This window comes from Erythrolamprus reginae, chromosome 2 (assembly GCF_031021105.1).
Source record: "Erythrolamprus reginae isolate rEryReg1 chromosome 2, rEryReg1.hap1, whole genome shotgun sequence".
Taxonomy (NCBI): domain Eukaryota; kingdom Metazoa; phylum Chordata; class Lepidosauria; order Squamata; family Dipsadidae; genus Erythrolamprus; species Erythrolamprus reginae.
In genome coordinates this window covers 288,989,620-289,014,429 of record NC_091951.1, presented here as the reverse complement: position 1 = coordinate 289,014,429, position 24,810 = coordinate 288,989,620, and the positions used below count along the sequence as shown (strand labels likewise).

General features: G+C 37.4%; 1 protein-coding gene across 2 annotated transcripts in view; it reads right to left on the bottom strand.

Moving 5' to 3' along the window:
- MARCHF3 (membrane associated ring-CH-type finger 3) overlaps positions 1–24,810 on the bottom strand; it is a 195,025-nt gene that overhangs the window by 25,181 nt on the left and 145,034 nt on the right. For both annotated transcript variants that reach the window (XM_070742845.1, XM_070742846.1), the window contains 2 exons: positions 23,652–23,895; positions 18,080–18,284 (listed from right to left, as the gene is read on the bottom strand). In XM_070742845.1, the coding sequence (XP_070598946.1) occupies positions 18,080–18,284; positions 23,652–23,839 (393 nt within the window). In that variant the 5' untranslated portion in view covers positions 23,840–23,895. The remainder of the gene's footprint in view (positions 1–18,079; positions 18,285–23,651; positions 23,896–24,810) is intronic.

Here is a 24,810-nt window from a genome sequence, read left to right as displayed (position 1 = left end):
TGCATCGAGATACGCCCATGAGTTGCCCAGGAATGTTTGCTGGCATACGTCATTTCCGCCCCGGAAGTATTTGTTTGACCCTGCAGGTCCAGTTCCGGGTCATAGTTGTTTATGCTAATTTATGCAAAAGTATTTGAATAAATTATGCAAATTTATGTTAATAAAAATGACCCAATTTTAAATCCAGCTCTGGTGTCCGTGTCGTTACTCCGTCTCTCCAGCAAAAATAGGTTCATCAAGAATCATAAGATAGTTTATAGTTTATTAGATTTGTATGCCGCCCCTCTCCGAAGAATCCGAAGATACAACACTTAATGTTAGTCCTGGTACAAATAAGCAATCAAATCATATTAGGAATCAGTCAGTATAAATTGTAAGGATGCACAATAATAAAAATATTGTAACAATATTGTAACAATAAAGTTGCAATCATACAGTCATTTATGGAAGGAGATGCATGATGGGAACGATGAAAATATTAATAGTAGTGCAGGCTTAGTAAATACTTTGATAATGTTGAGGGAATTATTTGTTTAGCAGAGTGAAGGCATTCAGGAAAAACTGTTCTTGTGTCTAGTTGTTCTGTTGTACGGTGCTTTATAGTGTCATTTTGAGGGTACAAGTTGAAACCATTTATGTCCAGGATGTGAAGGGTCTATAAATATTTTCACAGCCCTCTTTTTGACTCATGCAGTATACAGGTCTTCAATGGAAGGCAGGTTGGTAGCAACTGTTTTTTCTGCAGTTCTAATTATCCTTTGAAGTCTGTGTCTGTTGCAGATGTAGATGTAAATTAATTTATCTTTAAGTGTTTAAATTTGGGCGTGGCCAATAGGAATAACATTTAGACTTATATACTGCTTCACGGTGCTTTATGTCTCCGTCTAAGCAGTTTACAGAGTCAGCATATTGCCTCCAACAATCTGGGCCCTCATTTTACCGGCCTTAGAGGATGGAAGGTTGTGTCAACCTTGAAAAGATGAGAATCAAACTGCTAAACTGCTGGCAATTGGCAAGCAGCAGAATAGCAGAATTAGCTCACAATACTGCATTCTAACCACTGCACCACCATGGCTCTAATATTAATACTAAATACACACACATACACATTCATACACACACTATTTTTATAGCTTCTTTTTATAATAGAAGCAAATGCCAAGCAATCATTTTTAAACAGTACATTACTGTTAGCCTTCATTGAGTGAGCAATTAAGCCATTGTACGTAACGCTACACATACCTGAACCAACCTGAAGTTCAAAATGCAATTTTCAGCACTTAATAATTTAATTCTCTGGCAAGTTAAATACATTAGCTGCGAGTGCAGTTTAAACCAAAAACCAGAGTATTTCAGTTTAACTCCATTCATAACCCAATTCCTAAAATGTTGACTTAGAAATAAATTCCACTGATTTTAATGAGCTGTGGTTCCAGATAGAAATATTTTGGATTGTAGATTTACACATCTCAATCCCAAAGGTTTATTCTGAAATGCTGATATTGTGTTCAATGTCTTAACTTCTTGTCTTCTAGTCTAAATAATGTCTTCAGTGCTACTGATTAGTTATTTCTCAGAGAACATATACAAATACTTTCTAAAATTTTAATTTAAAGTAAAACCATTTTTTTAAAAAAAACTAGAGCTCCAAGATTTATCAATAAGAACTGTGAGGCAAAAGAAATATAATGAAAGAATTAAGAAAGGCAAGCATGCTGATCCCCCCAAAAAAACTAAATGAAACAACAATTCATTCACACAAAAATCCATTCTTGATTACACCAGTTTTTCTTCATTTCAAAACTATTATTTACAAGGTATAATCATTTTCTTGCAGCTGTTGCTAAATAATTGAGAGTATAATGAAGTATTGGGTTAATGTCAGCATTCCAAATAACATCTGAGAAATAAATCAGAGTCCAAACCTTGGCATTCTTCCAAATTCCAATTTATTGACAGTCATATTGGTTACAAACTGCAGTCAACCAGACACTAAATTTTCCTACAGTTCTTAAGATTCATCCCTCGTCCCCACACCTACAAGTTCATCACATGAACCACTCTGGTTCTCTCAACATCCATGATCCTCTCCTGTACTTTCGGCTGGTGCTGAACAAAGGATGACCTTGAATCACTGGAAAAAATGGTTGTGGCTAGTTATCTTTCCCTCTCATGCAACCACCCCTCCCCCAATTCCCACAGTACTTTTCTACTTGTGGCAGGCCACATTTCTAACTCAAAATTAGGGCTTCAGCCTGATACACAGATTATATTATTATAAAGAGTCACTCCGAGTCTCCAAAGAGGGGCGGCATACAAATCAAATTAATAATAATAATAATAATAATAATAATAATAATAATAATAATAATAATAATAAATATAAATATAAATATAAATATAAATATAAATATAAATATAAATATAAATATAAATATAAATATAAATATAAATATAAATATAAATATAAATATAAATATAAATATAAATATAAATATAAATATAAATATAAATATAAATATAAATATAAATATAAATATATAAATGGTAGTTCCGGCACAAGTTCCAGTGGCACATATGATCCACTGGAACTTGTGCTGGAACTACCATTTACCAGCGGCAAAGAACTGGTTGGATCATAAGCCCAAAAAAGTGGTCGAAAATGAGCAAGCAAAACTATTGTGGGACTTCCGACTTCAGACTGACCGAATTCTGAAGCACAACACACCAGACATCCTGATTGTGGAGGAAAAGAAAGTATGGATCATCGACATCGCAATCCCAGGGGACAGCAGAATTGAGGAGAAGCAGCTAGAGAAATTTATGAAATACGAAGATCTAAAAATCGAGCTGCAATGACTCTGGCATAAGCCAGTGAAAGTGGTCCCAATGGTACTTGGCACGCTGGGCGCAGTGCCAAAGGATCTCAGCGGACATTTGAAAACCATCGGAATTGACAAAATCTCCATCTGTCAATTGCAAAAGGCCGCTTTACTGGGATCGGCAAACATAATTCGCCACTACATCATGCAGTCCTAGGTGCTTGGGAAGCGCCCGACTAGTGATGAAATACGAAATCCAGCATAGTGATCTCGTTTGCTGTGTTGTATTAACATAATAATAATAATTTAATTTTTTTTTTAAAAAGACTTATAAAATATATATTTTTATCCATTCCTAATCTTAATAAATAAGCAAGTTTGAAGAAAATATACTGCTCAAAAAATAAAGGGAACACTCAAATAACATATCCTAGATCTGAATGAATGAAATATCCAAGGAGAATATTCCATTTGCACAGCAGCATGTGAAATTGATTCTCAATCAGTGTTGCTTTCTAAGTGGACAGTTTGATTTCACAGAAGTTTGATTTTCTTGGAGTTATATTTTGTTGTTTAAGTGTCCCCTTTATTTTTTTTTTCTGAGCAGTGTATATCACTAGCCAACTTGAAGAACTGGTGCTAAAGAAACACAGAAGAATTCGTGAGAGGTTTCTAGTAATTAATGCAGCCAATTAGTCCTAGCCAATTAATTAAAATGCAGGCATTTGGCAGTGAATTCGTATTTATGACAGTTGCAGCATTCCAGGGTCATGTGATCACCATGTAAGCTTCCTAGCCAGCTTCAACAAGCAAAGTCAATGGAGGAAGCTATATTTGCTTAATGACCATGTGTTTCACTTAACAACTAGAGTCATTCATTTAATGACTCTAGTTGTTAATGACTGGCAAAAAAAGCTGTAAAATTGGGCATGACTCACTTCACACCTATCTTGCTTACCAACAGAAATTCTGGACTTACTTGTGATCATAAGTCAAGGAGTATCTGTACACCTTATCTGGACTTTTTAAAGCTACTGATTTTCTTAGCAGATGAAATGTAATGATGCTCTGGAGGTGTCTATAAATTAGTTTGCATAAAATGTTCTAAATGGGAGGGGGCAGAGTGGCATTTGGCTTACGTCTGTCCAAATATCTATTTATGATTCAAATATTCATATATATATAGTTAGGGTAAGGTGCTCAGAATATTAATATCTTGCCACAAAATCATAGAAATCATATTAGTTTCAGGTAACTTTGTCAGAGAAGTGATCTGCAAGTTTGCAGTTGTCTCTTTCTAGGACAGTTATATCCACAGACGTGTTGCTATACTGACTGCCAAGTTTCAGCATATTTCACTACCAATGTCTATAGCAAATGTACAGCTTTCATGCAGAGTCAGCAATAGCTACTTGGACTCTATCTCATTTGTTTCTGTTAATGTACAGTTCACAATTCAGAAGGATGACTTCTAAGCATGTGAAATAGGATACATTTTAATAGTATTGATGTATTTAGCTGTCGACATGAGCATAAAAATTTGTTTTGCAGTGATGAACTGATGGGTGTTTTTCTCTCTCTACTGATTCAGCCTTTTGATTTTATGGCTGAAAACTTTACTGGAAATGTTTAATGTCCTTAGCAAGTTTTTGAAGAGAGAGAGAGAAAAAAACCACCCCATGATATAGAGCCATTGCATGATGATGATAGAAGAGGAGCCAGGGTGGCGCAGAAGGTAGAGTGCTGTACTGCAGGCCACTGAAGCTGACTGTAGATAGATGAATCTGGTCAGCGGTTCAAATCTCATCACCGGCTCAAGGTTGGCTCAGCCTTCCATCCTTCCGAGGTGGGTAAAATGAGGACCTGGATTGTGGGGGCAATAGGCCGGCTCTGTTAAAAAGTGCTATTGCTAACACGTTGTAAGCCGCCCTGAGTCTAAGGAGAAGGATGGCATAAAATAAATAAAGAAATACATAAATAAATACCTTCCATGCTACCATTTGTGATAGCCAACAAAAGTGGTCCATTCAATGTTGTACCAGGTTATTTAGCATCATTATTAATAATATATAATAATGCTTTAGAATAGATATTTCAGAGTAGTCTTTTATTGGTCAAGGACCCATGCATACACTTAGATGTCATTGAGATGGATTTAGAATTAGTAATGCTTGGAATTGGTCCATTGAATCAAGAAGACCTAATCATGTAAAATTACATTCCACTGACTTTAGTGAATATCATTATGGGTCCAGCACAGGTGTGCACCGGATATTTTCATTTTACATATATGCTCTATCTCTAATAGACTTATTTTTAAAAAGATAATTTCTGTGTTCATAAAATATAATGTGCCAGAATAAATCACTTGTTGATTTAATGTGATGGCCTGGCTCCTGCAACACACTAATGCGATGGCTGGGGGTCTCACAATTTTTTGAACCACAATGATCCAATCCTCCATCAAATTCATCTAGAATACAGTGAGAACCCAGCTGCAACTTTCAGGTGGTTTGATTTGTAATGTTTATTCTGTTGTATTACCTCTCAGTGCTCTCATTTCTTTTCTTTGGAATAAGTTTTTAAAGTAAAATAATAAATCTTTCAGCCCAGGCTTCAACTACCGCAGGAGAGTATAATGAAGTTATTCCCTCTTTGGTTACAACAGGCTCAATTGCCAATTCTAGTCCATTTTAGTTCTTAAAGTCAGTGGGCCATTTCATTTTGTTGATTGCATGCCTAAAATGCTTTCCTTCAGCCCTGACAGTGATCTCTTGGTGAATTGTATCAAAGAGTGTCAAGTCTCCAGTTTCAGTAACAGGATACTAACCTCCTGCCTCAGTGAATGGCAGTAGGTTAAGGTGCATAAAACCAATCTCAAAGGAAGCAGGGAAAACAGTTCAAAGCTCAATGTGGACAAACAGTTGAGTGACGTTCATATTTCAGCATAACCAACTGCAGAAAATGTCCATATAGCAGGAAAGTGCCTCTTAATACTGCTGAGGCTAGTAAAAGAATAATAAAGTCTTTCTGATACATTGTAAGACGCTTTGCTCAAAAAACAATGTTAACCTTAGTTCTGCGTGAATATCGCCATACTTCAAAAGATTATAATATTGTGTTGTTTAAAACATTATACAGGTTTGTGATAGCATTCTCATTTGTTTTAATGTATTACATACTGTTTAATTCTCCAGTAATACTAGAAGAAATTGTGTTTGCTTATATGCTGCTAGGCAGGGGTGGATTCCACTTACCTTTGCCACCAGTTCACATTGCGACATTTCGCGCATGTGTGATTGCTATGTTCATGTGTATGTGCGCATCCCCTCATGCAATTTTGTTTCTGTGCATGCTCAGGAGCTATAATCAGCCCAAAACACAGCTACGGAGCAGACCAGCTGTGCTTCAGGCGAAGGAATAAAGGTAAATATAAACCTGGGGGTGGGTGAGAGGGCCCTTTTCCAAGCAGCAGCAGAGGAAAAGACTTCCAAACAGTAAAAAAAAAATGGAAAAAAAATCCCCCCCAAAAGATGGCTGTGCCCACGGATTGACACCAACCAAATTGGATCCGTAATGCCATCGTGACATCACCAGCAGGATCTGGTCCGAACTGGGAGGAACCCACCCCTGCTGCTAAGTTAGAATTCTTAGCATCTTTTTGTGTTTAGTCACTGTGTAGTGGAGACTAAACTTCTCATGTTACAGAGAAGTGTCCTGAGATCTTATGATAGTTTCTTGAGACCTTCTGCCAAGCAAAGTCAATGGAGAAACCAGATTCATTTAACAACCAAATTATTATAATATGTTTGTGAGTGACATAGGAGAAGGTTTGGTAGGGAAGGTTTGCCTATTGGTGATGACTCTAAAGTGTGACACTTTAGAGCCGATGACTCTAAAGTGTGCAATAGGGTTGATATTCCTGGAGGGGTCTGTAATATGGTAAATGATTTAGCTTTACTAGATAAATGGTCAAAGCAATGGAAACTGCAGTTTAATGTTTCCAAATGTAAAATAATGCACTTGGGGAAAAGGAATCCTCAATCTGAGTATTGCATTGGCAGTTCTGTGTTAGCCAAAACTTCAGAAGAGAAGGATTTAGGGATAGTGATTTCTGATAGTCTCAAAATGGGTGAGCAGTGTGGTTGGGTGGTAGGAAAAGCAAGTAGGATGCTTGGCTGCATAGCTAGAGGTATAACAAGCAGGAAGAGGGAGATTGTGATCCCCTTATATAGAGCGCTGGTGAGACCACATTTGGAGTACTGTGTTCAGTTCTGGAGACCTCACCTACAAAAAGATATTGACAAAAGGTCAAAGACGGGCTACAAGAATGGTGGAAGGTCTTAAGCATAAAACGTATCAGGAAAGACTTAATGAACTCAATCTGTATAGTCTGGAGGACAGGAGGAAAAGGGGGGACATGATCGAAACATTTAAATATGTTAAAGGGTTAAATAAGGTTCCGGAGGGAAGTGTTTTTAATAGGCAAGTGAACACAAGAACAAGGGGACACAATCTGAAGTTAGTTGGGGGAATGATCAAAGGCAACATGAGAAAATATTATTTTACTGAAAGAGTAGTAGATCCTTGGAACAAACTTCCAGCAGACGTGGTTGGTAAATCCACAGTAACTGAATTTAAACATGCCTGGGATAAACATCCATTGTAAGATAAAATACAGGAAATAGTATAAGGGCAGACTAGATGGACCATGAGGTCTTTTTCTGCCGTCAGTCTTCTATGTTTCTATGTTTCTATTAATTTAACAACTTCAGTGATTCCCTTAACCACTGTGGTTAAAAAAAAGTCGCAAAATGAGGCAAAACTCACTTAACAAATTTCTCACATAGGAACATAAATTGGGGTTGTAAATCGAGGACTGCCTGTACACAATTACCAAATAATAATCTAAGATGAACCAATTAAGTGATTATATTCATTCTCAATTAACGTAGTATGATTCGTTCAGTTCTGTGTTATCATATAGTAGGAACTAGGCTTGTAGCTAATAAATCAGTTTGTTTAATTAATGTTTTGTGTCCATTGTTGTTTAATGAATATGCAAATCCAGCCAGCCATGGACAACCAAATTCTACCTAGGTCTATTAAACTTAAAGCATAGATTTTTTCAATAATCATTATCATATATTAATTTTGTAGGCTGTCCTATTTTGAAAGACTCTGTACAGCTCACAACAGTAAAAGAGAGTGCAGTAAAATCAATAAAACATAAAGGTAAGGGTAAAAGATTGCAACCACAAAATATGAATTAAGGCCTGGATTCCTTCATGATTCTTCCAAACAATAAAGTAGGGAACATCTGGATATTTTGGAGGGGGACCTTGTTCCAGAGAGCAGCTGTTGTTATAGAGAAGTTATGCTTCCAGGGTCTTCCTGAAAGATAACACTGTTTAATTGAAAGAACCCGGAGTCAAAGGATTGAATTAGCCAGGTGCATACATTTAGCTCAGGAGTCATTGGAATTATCTGGTTTGTGAATTTGCTACAGATGGCTAATTCCTGCACCTTTTTCGGTTGAAAATAAGGCATTTGTAGGATATATATGCAACATATTTTTGCTGATAATGAAAAGGAAGGGAGACTAGTATAGATCTATTTCAAGCTATTTGGCTCTCATTAGCCAGCCATACCCTTACTGCGATTTGAACCTGGGGAGTCTGCCTATGTACCCTCCCATATTTGGATATACCAGCGTGATTCGACAGGTGTATATAAGTATGTATGTAAGTATGCATATATGTATATATGTGCACACACACACACACATGAAATCTGCTGCTGTTATTGGAATTAAAATAAAATCAGATAGTTTTTGAATATGACTACATTTTCATAACATTATGAGGGCAGAATGTACAAAAAGCAGAATGCTTTTTGCTTAAAAGTTTTGCACCCCAATAAAAAGATATTCTTTTTATAATGCTCATGAATTCTTATCTATAGTATTATAGTTTTTTTAATAAGAAAAAGAGATGAAAAAAACCTCTAATCTTTTCCAATAGAACTAGAAAAAAATTGCATTTCGTTATCATAAGGAGAACAAAATATCATGCAAAATGTTACATTGGAATTCAAATTTTCCTACATCTGATTTTATACAATTATATAATAAGCTGCTGAACTCATAACTTTATATTCAGATGATTAAAAAATAAATAAAATTCAAGGCTAGACTCTAAAATAATGAAGAACCTTTAATAACTACCCGGTAGGTAAAAAGCCATGCTTTATGCTTGCTTCGACAAATGACACCAGTGTTATTCTGTGATAAGATAAAACCCAGGGAAGAAGCAGCTATAAATTAAAGCTTGGCATCCCACCTGTTCTGCAAGGTGAATGAATAATGAAACCAATGCATGGTCAACATTGACAATGCCTCTAATCCATAATCTCCGCAAAAGGAAATCCTTATCAGGGAGAAGCCATAGTGAAATCAGAGGATCAGAAGGTAAATAGATTACAAACACCCTCGTCTCTGAAAATGAAAGCCACATTGGATAGAAATGGCTACAGTCCCCATTTTTATCAATGACTTATATTTCCCCACCCTCTGAAATTTGGCCTGGCGGAATTATGCTGAGAATAAATAGTGATAACTAGCTAGCTGTACTTTTTCAGTTTCTATGCAATTAGGAATACAGTGTTCCCTCGATTTTCGCGGGTTCAAACTTTGCGAAAAGTCTATACCACGTTTTTTAAAAAATATTAATTAAAAAGTACTTTGCAGGTTTTTCCCCCTATACCACAGTTTTTCCCGCCCGATGACATCATATGTCATTGCCAAACTTTTGTCCGCCCTTAATAAATATTTTTTAATAAACTTTAATAAATAAACATGGTGAGTAATAATCTAAATGGTTGCTAAGGGAATGGGAAATTGCAATTTAGGGGTTTAAAGTGTTATTCCCTTAACACTTGTGATACTGTTCATAGCCACAAATAGTGTATTTATTTCCGCATCTCTACTTCGCGGAAATTCGACTTTCGCAGGCCGTCTCGGAACGCATCCCCTGTGAAAATCGAGGGAACACTGTATGTCCAATTTGAGGAAGAACTGAAGAATAACCCAGGGCCTTTTGGTTTCTATTCATTTTTATGAACTGCAAGTTGATATTTATAGAGTGTTGCTATAATACTTTTCACTTATATTCATGTCTTACTTTTGTCGCCTGCCACCGTAGGAAATTTCCCGAGATAACCAATTTTGGAACATATCAGCAAACCTTTATTTTTGCATATATTAAAGTACCTGAAATTAATTCCTATTTAAGCCTTTATATTAAAAATTATATACATAGAGTATTGAATATGCCACTGAATTTGCCTGTTAACTCATTTTCATATTTGCCTGATTTAAGCATATAACATAAATAATTTTAACAGGCTACTTTTGAGTTGAAAGAAAAATTCCTCTGTGATCACACAGCAATACCTTCCCAGCTCTGGAAGCATTTGTTTTCCATTTGAGCTCACCCAGTTACTGTTAAGACTCAAGAAATGTCACATTCCATTTGTGCAGGAGAACATTTTTATGGACAGCCAATCAGACGCTGAAGCTGAAATAAATTAAGCTGAACATCTACTCTCACTGCAATCTTGTGCAATTTATTTATCTTGATAGGGTTTTCATGAAAAATCATATGCACTGATAATTGAAAAATCTTTGTTTTTAACTTTGGGTTTTTAAAGGATTTCTTACAGTAACCAAGCCCTGAATCATTTTCTACAGTTGTAATTCCGATGTAGCTGCTCACTTAAATTGAGAGCTCAATTAAATTGAGAGTTGAAATTGCAATTTGCTTGGTATGTATGTGTGTATGATTGTATCGCTTAGTTTAGAGGGTTTTATTGATTAGTTTAATTGTGGTTTTACTATTTTTACTGTTTTATATTTGACTTTTATTGCAGAAAAACAATTGCTGCCAACCTGCCTTTCATTGAGGACCTGTATACTTCACGAGTCAAAAAGAGGGCTGCGAAAACTTGTGACTGTATGTCTGCAACTTGTTGCTTGTATTCTTAAGATTTCTATTAATATTGATTGTTTCCTGATTGCTTATTTGACCCCATGAAAATCATTAAAGGTTGTACCTCATGATTCTTGACAAATGTATCATTTCTTTTATGTACACTGAGAGCATATGCACCAAAGACAAATTCCTTGTGTGTCCAATCACACTTGGCCAATAAAGAATTCTATTCTATTCTATTATTGAATTATTCTATTGTTGTAAGCTGCCCTGAGTCCTACAGGGTTGGGTGCAGGGGTTGGCAGCAGGCAGGATGGGGTAGAACGCAGTTCCACTGGCGGAAATGAAGCTGCATGCCCAGCTCCAGCTGACCGGCGGCAGTAACTTCCTGGATTACTGGTCTCAGCTCGGCTCTCCTTTTTTCCCCTGCTGCTGCTGCTCACTCCTCATTGTTTTCCTCTTTCCTCCTTCCTGGCCTTGGATGAGCTTCCCTCTCTCTTGCCTGACTCCCCTCCAGCGTCACGCGGCTACCTCACAAGGCCAGGAGAACCATGCCGCGCTGAAGCAGTCTGAGCTGTGGTCTTTTTCCCCTCACGAGGCCCTCACTCTGCCCACAGCTGAGATGAAAAGGCATTGTGCGGTAATAACAGTTCACTTGAATGATGATGATCGTTTAAGCCACTCCCACCTGGTCATTTGGCTGGCAAGCCACTCCTACCCAGTCACATGACCATCAAGCCACACCCACAAAACAAGCCACACCACAGTGTGGCAGTAAACATTTGGCTGCCCATTAATGGTTGGGTGGCATATAAATCAATTAAATTAAATTAAATTGAGAGTTCATACTGTAATGTAGACTTGGTTAAACATAGCTATAGCTACAACTGAACAAAGGTCTGTGTGAAAGAGGAATAACTGCAGGCAGTAAGATATATATATATGGCCCTGGGTTGGGCCGAGAGGCAAAAAAGGAGCTGTGATGTTCCTTCAATACACCAGGGTGATTCGACACAAAAATATGTAACCCTTCCCTGGTGCAGAGCTGAGGGGATTGGATACTGTAGCCTAGAGGTTAATTCTCTGCCTTACAAGGCAAAGGTTGCAGGTTCAAGTCCCAGTGAGGGTATGGCTAGCTGATGAGGCCAAAATAAGGCTGAAATAGATCTATCCTAGTCTCCCTTAATTTTCAAATTCAGCAAAAAAAAAACCCCACCATGTATATATATATATATGGCACATGTTTTTGCTGAATTTGAAAATTAAGGGAATATATATATCAGAAAAAGTAGCAATGGCACCAATATTTCTAAGTCAAAAAGACCTGGTTTCCCTTTTTAAAATAATTTGTTTGCCATAGTCCTTGCAATGGGAGGGGCAAGCGCTAAACTAGTGTGTGTGTGTGTGTGTGTGTGTGTATGTGTGTGTGTGCTTTGTGTATACACCCACACCCACACATAAACACACACATACATACAAAGGGAGAGAGCGAGAGCAAGAGAGACTTTTACTGCCTGTCTCACTCTGAAAATTGCCTGGGTGGCTTACAATTAAACAACAAGCCATTAGCAAAATCCAACAAAGATCCAAAAGGGGACGACCCACTTCCAACTGTAAATAATCAATGGTCTATGACAATTCAACACGGCCAACTCGCCATGGGACAAGAGTTACACTATTATCAAAGAAATAGAATAGAATGGAATAGAATCATGAAAGGATGCAAAAAGGGAGAGAATGAAATGTGAATGAAAATAATAATAATAATTTTTTAAAATTGTATTGTTAAATTGTCCTGTGGTGAGATGTCCTGCTATGAGTTGACCATGGGAAGTTGTTCCATGGTGAATTGGCAGAAGCGAGTTATCCCATTCTGAAAAAACCATTCTTGGCAGGGGTACCTATAACAAGCTACAGTAATGCCAAAATGACACAGGTGGTATAATTTAAAAATGTCACGACTTTATATTTGTCAAAAATGTCTGACAGAAGAATTTAAGTTGCAGCATTTCTCTGATTTACATCCCCAGGTGTATGCTGTCATATCCTTGCTTCTCTTTTCCCTCTGGATTCCTAAGATTTCTAGAAAACCTGGTATGTCATCAAGCTTTTAAAAAAAAATCTGTCAAGTCCTGTTTTGTGTAGAGCTTAGAGCCCTATATTTATCTACTCATGAAAGCACACAAACCTCCCTTTCGAATCTTACCTGTCATGAAAGGGCAGCCCCTGCTTAACAACCATTCAAAGTTTTGATGGATCTCTCCCAAAATTAGTCATCACTAATTATAAAATTATGGCTGCTACTCTGCCCCCCTACCATTGAATTTTCAGTGCTTGATAACCAATTTGAATTTATGATTATAGTGTCCCATGGTCACGTGACTGCGATTTGTGTGGTTTTTTTACTGGTTTCTGGCAAAAAAAACCCCCACCCATTAAAAAGAATGAATTTGCTTAATGACCAATGCTTATCTACGGTGACTTGCTTTGTAACTGTCATAAAAACAGTGGGAAGATGTAGTCAGGTCATATATGACTGGCATAATGACCTCAATGACTTATGACCAAAATTATGGGTTACATAGAAACATAGAAGACTGACGGCAGAAAAAGACCTCATGGTCCATCTAGTCTGCCCTTATACTATTTGCTGTATTTTATCTTACAATGGATATATGTTTATCCCAGGCATGTTTAAATTCAGTTACTGTGGATTTACCAGCCATGTCTGCTGGAAGTTTGTTCCAAGGATCTACTACTCTTTCAGTGAAATAATATTTTCTCACAATGCTTTCGCTCTTTCCCCCAACTAACTTCAGATTGTGTCCCCTTGTTCTTGTGTTCAATTGTGGTTGTTAAGTGAGAACTGCCAGTAGTCTTCTAAGTAAAGTTTAGAAAAAGGAGACTTTAACGCACAGTATAAAGTCAGTATTGGCCCAGCATATATCTTTCAGAAGATGTTTCCATTTGAAGCTGATAACTTAGTAGCTACTAAATGCCTGCATTGTTTTCTCTCTTTCCTATCTACCCTGTGTAATTTCTTCTAGATTTTAAGATTTAAGACTCCTTAATCATTTCTGACAAGAGAGAAAGAAAATCAGGATTCATTTTATACCAGTGGAATTTGGAATGGGTACTACTATGTCTCTCTCTGGATAGTCACCTGAGAAAACTATACCAGAGTACTATAGAAAACATGTGAACCCCTATGAATAACCCCCCCCCTCAAGAATCAACCTGAAAGAAAGAGGTGTTTTTGGTGGTCACTGATTTTATCCTAAGCTGAGACAGTTATGTCAGAGTTGCTATGATGTGATAGATAGCCATATAAACCTAACTGAATTAATCCCACAGAGTTGGCCTTCTCCGGGTCCTGTCGACTATACAATGTCGTTCGGCGGGGCCCAGGGGAAGAGCCTTCTCTGTGGTGACCCCGACTCTCTGGAACCAACTCCCCCCTGAGATTAGAACTGCCCCCACCCTCCTGGCCTTTTGCAAGCTCCTTAAAACCCACCTCTGCCATCAGGCATCGGGGAACTGAGATAACTTCCCCAGGCCTATACTGTTTATGTATGGTATGTTGTGTGTATGTTCTCTTAAATTATGGGTTTTTAGTTTTAATTATTAGATTTGTATTGTACATTGTTTTCCTATTACTGTTTGAGCCGCCCCGAGTCTACGGAGAGGGGCGGCATACAAATGTAATAAATAAATGAATGAATGAATGAATGAATAAATAAATATGTGCCCACATGAAATAATAATAATAATAATAATAATAATAATAATAATAATAATAATAATAATAATAATTTATTGGATTTGTATGCTGCCCCTCTCTGTAGACTCGGGGCGGCAATGAAGATTAAGACTAAACCTATCAATATCATCTCTTTCCCCTTAATTCTGGATCAATGACAGAGCCAAGAAAAAATTGAAAGAATTTTTGAACACTATAAAGATCTGGAAAGGAGGATCAAGGAAATTGGAGTACAGGCAGTGTTTTCATCAATCTGTTTCTTTTCATTGCTCAGTTTCTATTATCCATTGAAGATGATGGTGCAAAAAGACAAAACAGGATTCTAGAAGTCAACACATACAGAAAGGTTGGATTCTATGACAGTGGCCTGTGCAACCCTCATGGAAGTCTTCTGGAAATTGATGGACAACTTACAAAAATTGGGAAGTGTTTTGAATACTCTAATCAGGAAGGCAATAAACAAAAACAAAAGCGGATTGGAGTGACAAAAGTCTAGAATTGAATATCTAGCCAAGGACAGGGTCAAGAAAGCAGAACACAAAAATCAGGATGCTGGGATGGAGCCTCAGAGCTTCTTAGGACAAGACTGCAGAGATACCAGTACTCAAAACCTCCTATATTTTAGCATCAATGCAAAAAAGGGTGGAGGGAATAAAAAGGAAAACTGGAATTCTTAATTCAGGAAGACAAATGCAATGAGAAGCATTATTGAAACTTGTTTGATGGTACTCATGACTAGCACATAGTTCTGAAAGTACATGAATAGAAAATGGAAGAAGAGCAGCATAGACAAAAAACAGGTGGTATTCAGAAATTGTAGAGCATTCTTTGGTTATTTTAGAAAATGCAGGTCTATTGCTAAGCGAAAGTGGTGAAATGTGTGGATGGTGGTGAGAAGCAGGACTTCCTCAATCCCATTTTATAGCTGCCTTCTTTGAGAAGGAAAATAGAGCTGTAGGTAGCAATTTTTTTTTGCTACTGGGAGAACAAGGAGTTACAGCTTTGAAGATAGGAGGGGAGAACAATAAAGAACTACCTAATGTAAATGAATTTGTCTCCAGAGCCGTATGGATTATATCCTGGGGTAGTTAAATAATTACCAGAATTGATTGTAGAACTGTTTTCAGTAACCTTTGAAAACTTCATGTCTACACTGATTATCAAGCAACCTGTTTGTGAGAGCTTCAATTGACATGTTACAATTAAACAGGAGTCAATACAGTTTTTCAAAATTGGTGTCTGGCTAATAGTACCCCTTTCAGTAGAATTTCTAATTTAATAATTCAAAGGAAGACCACAGACAGTATACTTGGACCTCAACAAACCTTCACCGGCTAGTAATCAATGAGTAAAACATGAAGTAGATGATTTTATTTATTTATTTAATTAATTAATTAGACTTCTATACTGCCCAATCCCGAAGGACTCAGTTAATTAGATGAATTCACAATTACCTGAATGATTGAACCTAAGGAATTCTCATTAATAGCTTCCCTTCAGGCAGCAAGTATTGAGTGACTATAATAGTTAGAAATACAAAGATCTGCATATGGATGACAAAAATGTAGGGTAGAAATAGGATGGATACACATTTGCCTAGCAGGAATATACGTGAAAGTAATCTGGGTATCCTGATTAACCGGAAATTAAATATAAGTGAATAGTGTAATTTAGCTTCTAAAAAAGATAAATGCTACTGTATATTAGGATATAATAACAGAAGCAAAGAGTCCTATGCCATAGGATGTAACTGTTCCACTCTACTCTGCCCTGGTCAGAATCTACTTGAAATGCTATACAGTGATACCTTGTCTTACAAACTTAATTGGTTCCGGGACGAGGTTCTTAAGGTGAAAAGTTTGTAAGACGAAACAATATTTCCCATAGGAATCAATGGAAAAGCGATTATTGCGTGCAAGGCCAAAATTCACCCCTTTTGCCAGCCGAAGCACCCGTTTTTGCACTGCTAGGATTCCACTGAGGCTCCCCTCCATGGGAAATCCCACCTGCGGACTTCTGTGTTTTTGTGACACTGCGATTTCACTGAGGCTCCCCTCGCTGGGAAACCTCACCTCCGGACTTCCGTTGCCACCGAAGCGCCCGTTTTTGCGTTGCTGGGATTTCCCTGCTGGGATTCCCCTGGAACATCACAAAAACACGGAAGTCCAGAGGTGGGGCATCCCAGCGGCGGCGGTAGGTTTGTAAGGTGAAAATAGTTTGTAAGAAGAGGCAAAAAAATCTTAAACCCCGGGTTTGTATCTCGAAAAGTTTGTATCACGAGGTGTTTGTAAGATGAGGTGTCACTGTATATAGATCTAGGCACCAGAGTTTAAAAAAATGGAGAAAATGGGACAAGCTTGGACTGGAATCATGACAGCAAAGAATCATGAAGAGCAGTTTAAAAAATATAGATATGTTTATAATAGCAATTTTCAAACATCTGAAGGGCTGTCACACTAGAGTGAACATCCTCTTTTGCCCCAATCAGTTAAAATATAAAGAAGGAAATTCAGGTTAGGCATCAGGGGGACCTTTGTGAAGGAATGATCTATCAGCCAGGGGACAGGCTGCCATATGAGTCAGTGAATTCTCCTTCACTAAGCCCTGAAACAGATGGCGGATGTCAGAGATGATCTGATGGCTCCTGCACCGAATGAAAAGTTGACCTGAAATAAAGTCCCTTCAGTTTTATGATTCTAAACATTGGAATAACATTGGTTGAAACAAAATAAAATATATAGTTCTATCTTGTCAGCTTCACAACTAACTTTTTTTTATAACTTGTGGAAAAATAATATATAATTCCGAATTCTCACAATCCACTGCTTCATGTTGATTTTCAAGTGACCTGTAATGTACTGTCTTTCAAAAGAAAATAAAAAGCTTTTAGTGCAGCAGTCAAGTGAGTATATTGTCATTTTATATACAGCTCAATTTATTTAAATCACTTATTTAAATTACTGCAGCTAGAATGAGCAAATAGAATAAAACAACTGGCTTATATGACATGTTGGGCAACTAAGAAATGCGACAAAAATATTTAAAATGTAAAAGAAAAACCTGTCACCTGTCACTTCAGTGGATTTTAAAAATGATTTGTTAGCATGTATTTATAATACACACTAACATTTCTCTTAATATAGTATAATGTATAAAACACTAAATCAAAGAATATTACATGTATCCCAAATATTTTCTGCTATAGTTAAATAAGGGTACATAAACCCCAAGACATCAATTCCACTTGACTCACTCATGGGCTTAGCCAAAAACTGAAAGCTTCAGAACTGAATTCTACATAACTCAAGTTTTTATTTGTTCAACTACTCTTGAGTCATTTAGACAGTGTCATTTAGACAGTGTGTAAATTTAATTAATAATAAAGAAATCTCTTCTTGTTGTCCTTCTGCTCCTTCTCTTTCACCCTAAACTTTCCAGATTATAGATTTTTGCTTGCGGTACAGTATAAAAACATGCATAATTAAAAGCTTCTCTCAATTACTGACCTCGACCAACGGCCTTGGTTTGCGCTCCACTGTAAACTTGAAGTGGCAAAGTTCACAGTAATTGGTATTTGAAGATGAGAGCCAATGTTCCAGGCAGCTACGATGAATAGTCCCCAAGGTTCCAGTACATTCACAAGGAGAAAGTAAGTCTTCTTGACTGCTGCCTTCGTGGCAAATCCTGCACATTGGTCGGTCATTGAAAGGACTGCAGAAAAAAGGAGGATTAATTTGGTGCAGGAGTCATAAATTGAAGGAACAACATCAATGTTATTTGGATATTTCAAGGTTAATTGTACTGTATATAGTTGCACCTAAGAGCCTAATTCATTGCTCTGCATAATCTCTTTCAAACTACCTACAATGCAATCTTACCATAGTAGAAGAATTAACAAGGCAGCCCCTGCCCCATTCTTTAATAACACTCAATCAAGTCATATAAAGAAGCAATCCTTAAATTTTATTAGTTAATGTGACCTGGGCAACATTCATTACTGCTCCCAAATGAGTCACCATGTATGCAGTATATTGTGGCATGAATGGAGATGGGGAGGGAGGGAGGAAGGGGACGAAGGCAGGGAGAGAGAGATGTTCCTTGATTCTCTAACACATTTATGTCAATATCTTTTTTCCAAATGACAATAACAGCATCATGGAATCTAGCCAAAATTGCTACAACTGAGAAAATGTCTTTCATCAGTCTACCAAAAGTTCTACTTTGTTCCAGTTCCGAGTTTTCAGTATTTTCAACATTTTTTCCTCTTTTGTGGCCTCTTTAGAATTCCTATCTGCCATTTCCTCTGCATAAATGTAACAGGACCAAATCATGATTTGTAACTTTAGTTTGCATTCAGAGCTTAAACCAGAGTTTCATGAATGAAATATTATGCTGCTTAAACAAATTCCAGAAGTATGATATTAAGATACAAAGGAGAAATGAAAGTGAAGAGTGAGACTATGCAAAAACTGTTTCAAAGTTTTTATTATTAGGACACATGACCACCTCCAGAAATCTAACATAATAAAGAAAACTTGACATATAAAACATTCAATGTTCTACTATATTAAAATAAAATTAATATTTGGCATGAGCCAACTTCGGATATAGCAGTTGTGTATTATACTGCTATTAACTACACAGCCCAATCAGAAACGTAAGAAAATCAAAACTATCTGTTCTTAAGGATGCAATTACTTAAATTGAAATGGATCATTTTTTACAAAAGACAATCCTATATAAAGAAGTCTTGAGAATGAAGCCCTTTTCTTCTATACCGCAACTCCTATTGCAGACTTTCACACAGCTTTTTCTTGGAAACCAGCTTTGGATTTTAAAGCATTAATAGTTAATTTATTAGCTGTAGCTATTCATTCTCACACTTATTTTTCACAATCTCTTTCCTTCCCTCTCTAGTGTATATCTAGAGCATATTTATATACATGCACAAGTTTTGTTTGCTTGAACGGATGAAGTATTTTCAATCTATTTTTTTTCATTTCTTCATCCATTGCAATTGGTTTTATTTAAGAAAAATCTATTAAAATTACCAGAAATATCCAAAGCAAACATTTCAAGTAAAATCTAATTCGGGTTTCCTTGAAATGGTTTTAAATTTCCCCTCTGATGTAAATGCAGCTGTATTGCTTCTTCAGGTTATCACATGCCGAGTGTCCATGCGCATGCTCTAGGCAGAAGTCCTATGGATGTTAGGTTTAATTTGCTGCTCTACATAGTCAGCCTACTTTCTCCTCACATTAGTTTTACACTATACTCATCACAATGTGCTGTCTCAACTACCGTATCTCCTCTCTCTTTTTCTACGTGGCATCAGTTTCCCTGTGAGAATCGGAGCAATGTCTTTGCTGAGACAAGAGTATCCTCTCTAAAACTTAGAAACATAGAAACATAGAAGTCTGACGGCAGAAAAAGACCTCATGATCCATCTAGTCTGCCCTTATACTATTTCCTGTATTTTATCTTAGGATGGATATATGTTTATCACAGGCATGTTTAAATTCAGTTACTGTGGATTTACCAACCACGTCTGCTAGAAGTTTGTTCCAAGAATCTACTACTCTTTCAGTAAAATAATATTTTCTCACATTGCTTTTGATCTTTCCCCAACTAGCTTCAGATTGTGTCCCCTTGTTCTTGTGTTCATTTTCCTATTAAAACACTTCCCTCCTGGACCTTATTTAACCCTTTAACATATTTAAATGTTTCAATCATGTCCCCCCTTTTCCTTCTGTCCTCCAGACTATACAGATTGAGTTCATTAAGTCTTTCCTGATACGTTTTATGCTTAAGACCTTCCACCATTCTTGTAGCCCGTCTTTGGACCCGTTCAATTTTGTCAATATCTTTTTGTAGGTGAGGTCTCCAGAACTGAACACAGTATTCCAAATGTGGTCTCACCAGCGCTCTGTATAGCGGGATCATAATCTCCCTCTTCCTGCTTGTTATACCTCTAGCTAAGCAGCCAAGCATCCTACTTGCTTTCCCTATCGCCTGACTGTACTGTTCACCCATTTTGAGACTGTCAGAAATCACTACCCCTAAATGGGGATAACGAAGAGAAAACTAGATAGGAGCACAAAGGTGTCAACCAGAAGCAAAAAAACTGAGACCAAATATTTGGTGCAGGTGCCCTTCACATCCAAAAGTGAGAAATATGTAGCACAAAATCTGCTACTACGTAAGGACAGGTGAGATTTTAAACCTTGGGGCTGCTATAAATAGCAGGCTGGCTTGCAAGATTCTGTAACAGCGGATTGTCTCATTATTTCACTTTTGTTTGTAAAGTGACTTTTACAAAAGCCCTTCTTCCGATGCTAGCTGAGTAAGGAATGCTGAGTAAGTTTTTTCAGAGAGATGTACTACTGTCTCTTGGGTGAAGGTCCGACGGTTCCTGTGTTTAAAGGAAACAGTGTTCTGCCTTTATTTTTGAAGGACCCCAAAGTATACTTTGTGGAAAACCACCAGAAGAGTTTTTATTGTTTTTATATATGATATGATGGGCTGTTTTTCCAGGTTCCTAGGTTCTTGTAAGATTTCCAAAAGAAAACAGGAAGAAGATAGCTATATGGGATTTGTTGTACAATGCACAGACAACATTAACTTATACAGAATAAACCTAAGGCCCTTTATCACCTGCAACAATTCTTCAAATTCTTCTTCAGCAAAAGAAACTTGGGACTTCATTCCTTAGTCTATTTGTTTAAGTTTAAAAATATTTTTTCCAAGTTAAATTGTTAAAATTGATTTGAATGAACACCAGTAATTGATAAGAGAGGACTGACTTCTTGTGTTCCATTTGCTTTCCTTAAAAAATAACTGAAGCCAATGTATTTGCTTTGACCCTCCCTATAGCAAGGCAATCAAACTGGGATATTTCTGTTTCAACACATTTATTCTTTCCTTAAACATGACCATAGGTATATCTCAATGACTAGTTTATTCTTGAATACAGCTCCTCTGTCTGGAACCCATACCACATCTCGGACATCAACACCCTTGAAAACGTCCAAAGATATTTCACCAGAAGAGCCCTTCACTCCTCCACTCGAAACAGAATACTGTACGAAAATAGACTAACAATCCTGGGTCTAGAAAGCTTAGAACTACGGCGCCTAAAACATGATTTAAGTATTGCCCACAAGATCATATGCTGCAACGTCCTACCGGTCAATGACTACTTCAGCTTCAACCGCAACAACACAAGAGCACGCAACAGATTCAAACTTAATATTAACCACTCCAAACTTGACTGTAAAAAATATGACTTTAACAATCGAGTTGTCGAAGCGTGGAACTCATTACCTGACTCAGTAGTGTCAACCCCTAACCCCCAACATTTCTCCCTTAGACTATCCACGATTGACCTCTCCAGGTTCCTAAGAGGTCAGTAAGGGGCGTAGGCACTAGTGTGCCTTTCGTCCCCTGTCCAATTGTCTTTCCTTTATCTCATATATCATATATATTTTCTTCTCCTCTATTTTTACATATTATCTTTATATATATTACTTCATGTCTATTCTCTTCCATATGTATTGTATATTGGACAAATGAATAAATAAAATAAAATAAATAAATTATTCACAATCTCAAAATTATTCAAATTAATATGATACTGCCTATCTCAATACAGTACTTCCATTTTTAGGCAGTCTGATACAGAATTGCTTTCCCTAATGTAGGAATCCTGGCAAAATATCGGGAAGAGACTAAGCTGGGAAGGGCTGGTATTCTAGTTGCAGCATTCAGACTTGAAGGTTAATATCCCTCTCAACTATGTATCAGAGTGTCCTTCCTTTAAATCTCTCAGCCCTAACATATCTCACAGAGCAGTTCTGGCAGGACTGAACAGAATCCTACATGTGCTGCTCTTCAGAAAAAGGAGAAATCAACAGAAAGCCAAATGCACAAATTTTAGAAATGTACTGTTAGAAAAGGTGTTTATCCTAAGACAGATATATCATGGTCTGCAGACAGATTTGAAATTTGAAACTTTAGATTTTTATATAAGTAACTTAAACTTTCTGCAGAAACTTCCAAAAATCTGTTTTGTAAAGAAAAAGAACATCAAAATGTTATGTATATTTTATCAACACAGTGCACAGCACACACACACACACACACACACACACACGTCCTGAGTTAGGAAAAGGAATACCTTTTTCTAACAATCCAATATGGTTTGTTGCAATTGTGGCTAATGGTGTAACAGGCAACATACATGTCATGGTGCATTTAACAATTATTGTTTGTGAGTGGATATCTATAAATTAAAGTTATCTTAAAGAATAAAGACCTATGAATGACTCAATAATATTAGGAGAAAATAAATATTCCAATCTGGAATCTTTCAGATGTATTGCATTACAATGCCCATCAGTCCCAGCCAGCATGCACCCCCCCCCACATAAGTTAACAGTAATATGACTTTCAGCTGTCATCCCTTTTGAAAAAAAACCATGTAATTATTGTGTCAAAGAGGCTCCCTGGCTGTAGAAATATAAGGCAGACATGAAAGGGTGGGGGGAGGAAAAAAAAGAAGAAGCTCAATAACAGTGAAGCTGGACGAGAGAGGACCTAAAGAATCTCCTGTCAATCATTCATACAGAGGCACACAGTTTGCAATGAGAAGCATGCACAAGTCAGCAGGATGTCACTTCTAAAGTTTTCTTTTCCAAATCGGAAGGATTTATGGCATCTTATTCACTTTCCAACCCGCTTCTCCCAGCTATTTCCCCACCTTTTCCTGCACCGAATGAGAACGAGCAAGTTTACGGGTGAGAGATATTCACAAAGTTATTGTCAACCTTACAAAACGCATTCCGAATTCAAAAGAGGAACGCTCTAAGAGTGCGGGTTGGAGCGTGCAGCAACCTCTAATCTAACCAGGATAAAAACCGACAATGCTTAGCCTGGCCTTAAAAGATAAAGTCCCAAGTAGGACTACAAAGGCTCAGATCTTCCAACCAACATCCCCTCCGTTCTTCGCCCTTACTCCACCAGAAAAGCTGAATGAGCAACCAGACATGTCTTGAGTTTGATACGACTGACAGACCGTACCTCTGCGTGGCAAGAGTCCGTACTACAGTTGATAGCAGCTGTCCGTCCTTGGCCGAAACTTGCATGACATACTGCGGCTGTCCATTCACAAGGCTGCTACAGTCCTCCACAGTCTTTACCACAGGAGTGGCTGGGCTAGTGCAGTCTGGTAAGACTTCGGGCAGGTGACTGCAGCGGCTGGTTGTCATGGTAACAGACAGCAATTACTCTGCTAATGGCTTCCACATTCATACAGGATTTCCATCTAGGAAAAAAAAAGAGATGAGAAAACCATTTATTGAAGAGCAGGCTGCAAAGAGTGAATACAGACCACCTGCATCTTTATTCATTAATATTCAACAGAACTCAAAACAGCATCGTTTCTTGCTATATAGCCTTTTCTTTTTTCCGGCAAAGCACAAAAGGGGAAAAGCAAAGATTGATAATGCAGAGAGCACCGCGACATATAACGCTGTCTTATTGATTCTCTAGGAAAAGGAGAGATTTTCTTTCTCCAGGTGGGAAAAAAAACATGTTCCTAACTATTGGTGGGGGATGGGCAGTTTTGAAATGTGAGTTTGAGAAATTGCATCTCTATGAAGCAAAGTGTGTGTGTGTGTTTGTTTCTTCGTTTCTCCACAATCATCAGTGTCTTGATAATAAATGGGAAGTCTCTTTTCACTCCTTCTCCTTCCTTCCCCCCACCCCACCTGTCTACCACCACAAAATACTTCTTGCTTGTTGCACAGGGCAAAACAGATGTTGCTTTTGATCCCGTCAATTCGATCCAAGCCTCTCCTCCGAAAGTTACGCCTTTCACGACAAGGAGGACAAGAAACTTACAATCTCTCTCAGGGAATCATCCATTATTGCTAAGTGCATTACATCATCAAGCATGGAGCAAAACACCAAAATTAACGTTTAATGAGAGAAGGGCAGTAGACCACCTCCAAGTAGGAATAATATACAGTATATTGTAAGTTAAAAAGTGAGGAGAGAGGGAGAAAACCAATAGCCCATGGGATTAACTTTTTACACACAAACATGTTCCCAGCAGAATAATATGTAAATATGAGAAGTAATTTATCAAGAAAATTCTATTCTCACTCTCAGTCAAGGTGTTACAGTTTCTCGAGAGCTTAACAGAGCTAAGTGTGAGACAAGAATTGTGCTCATTACT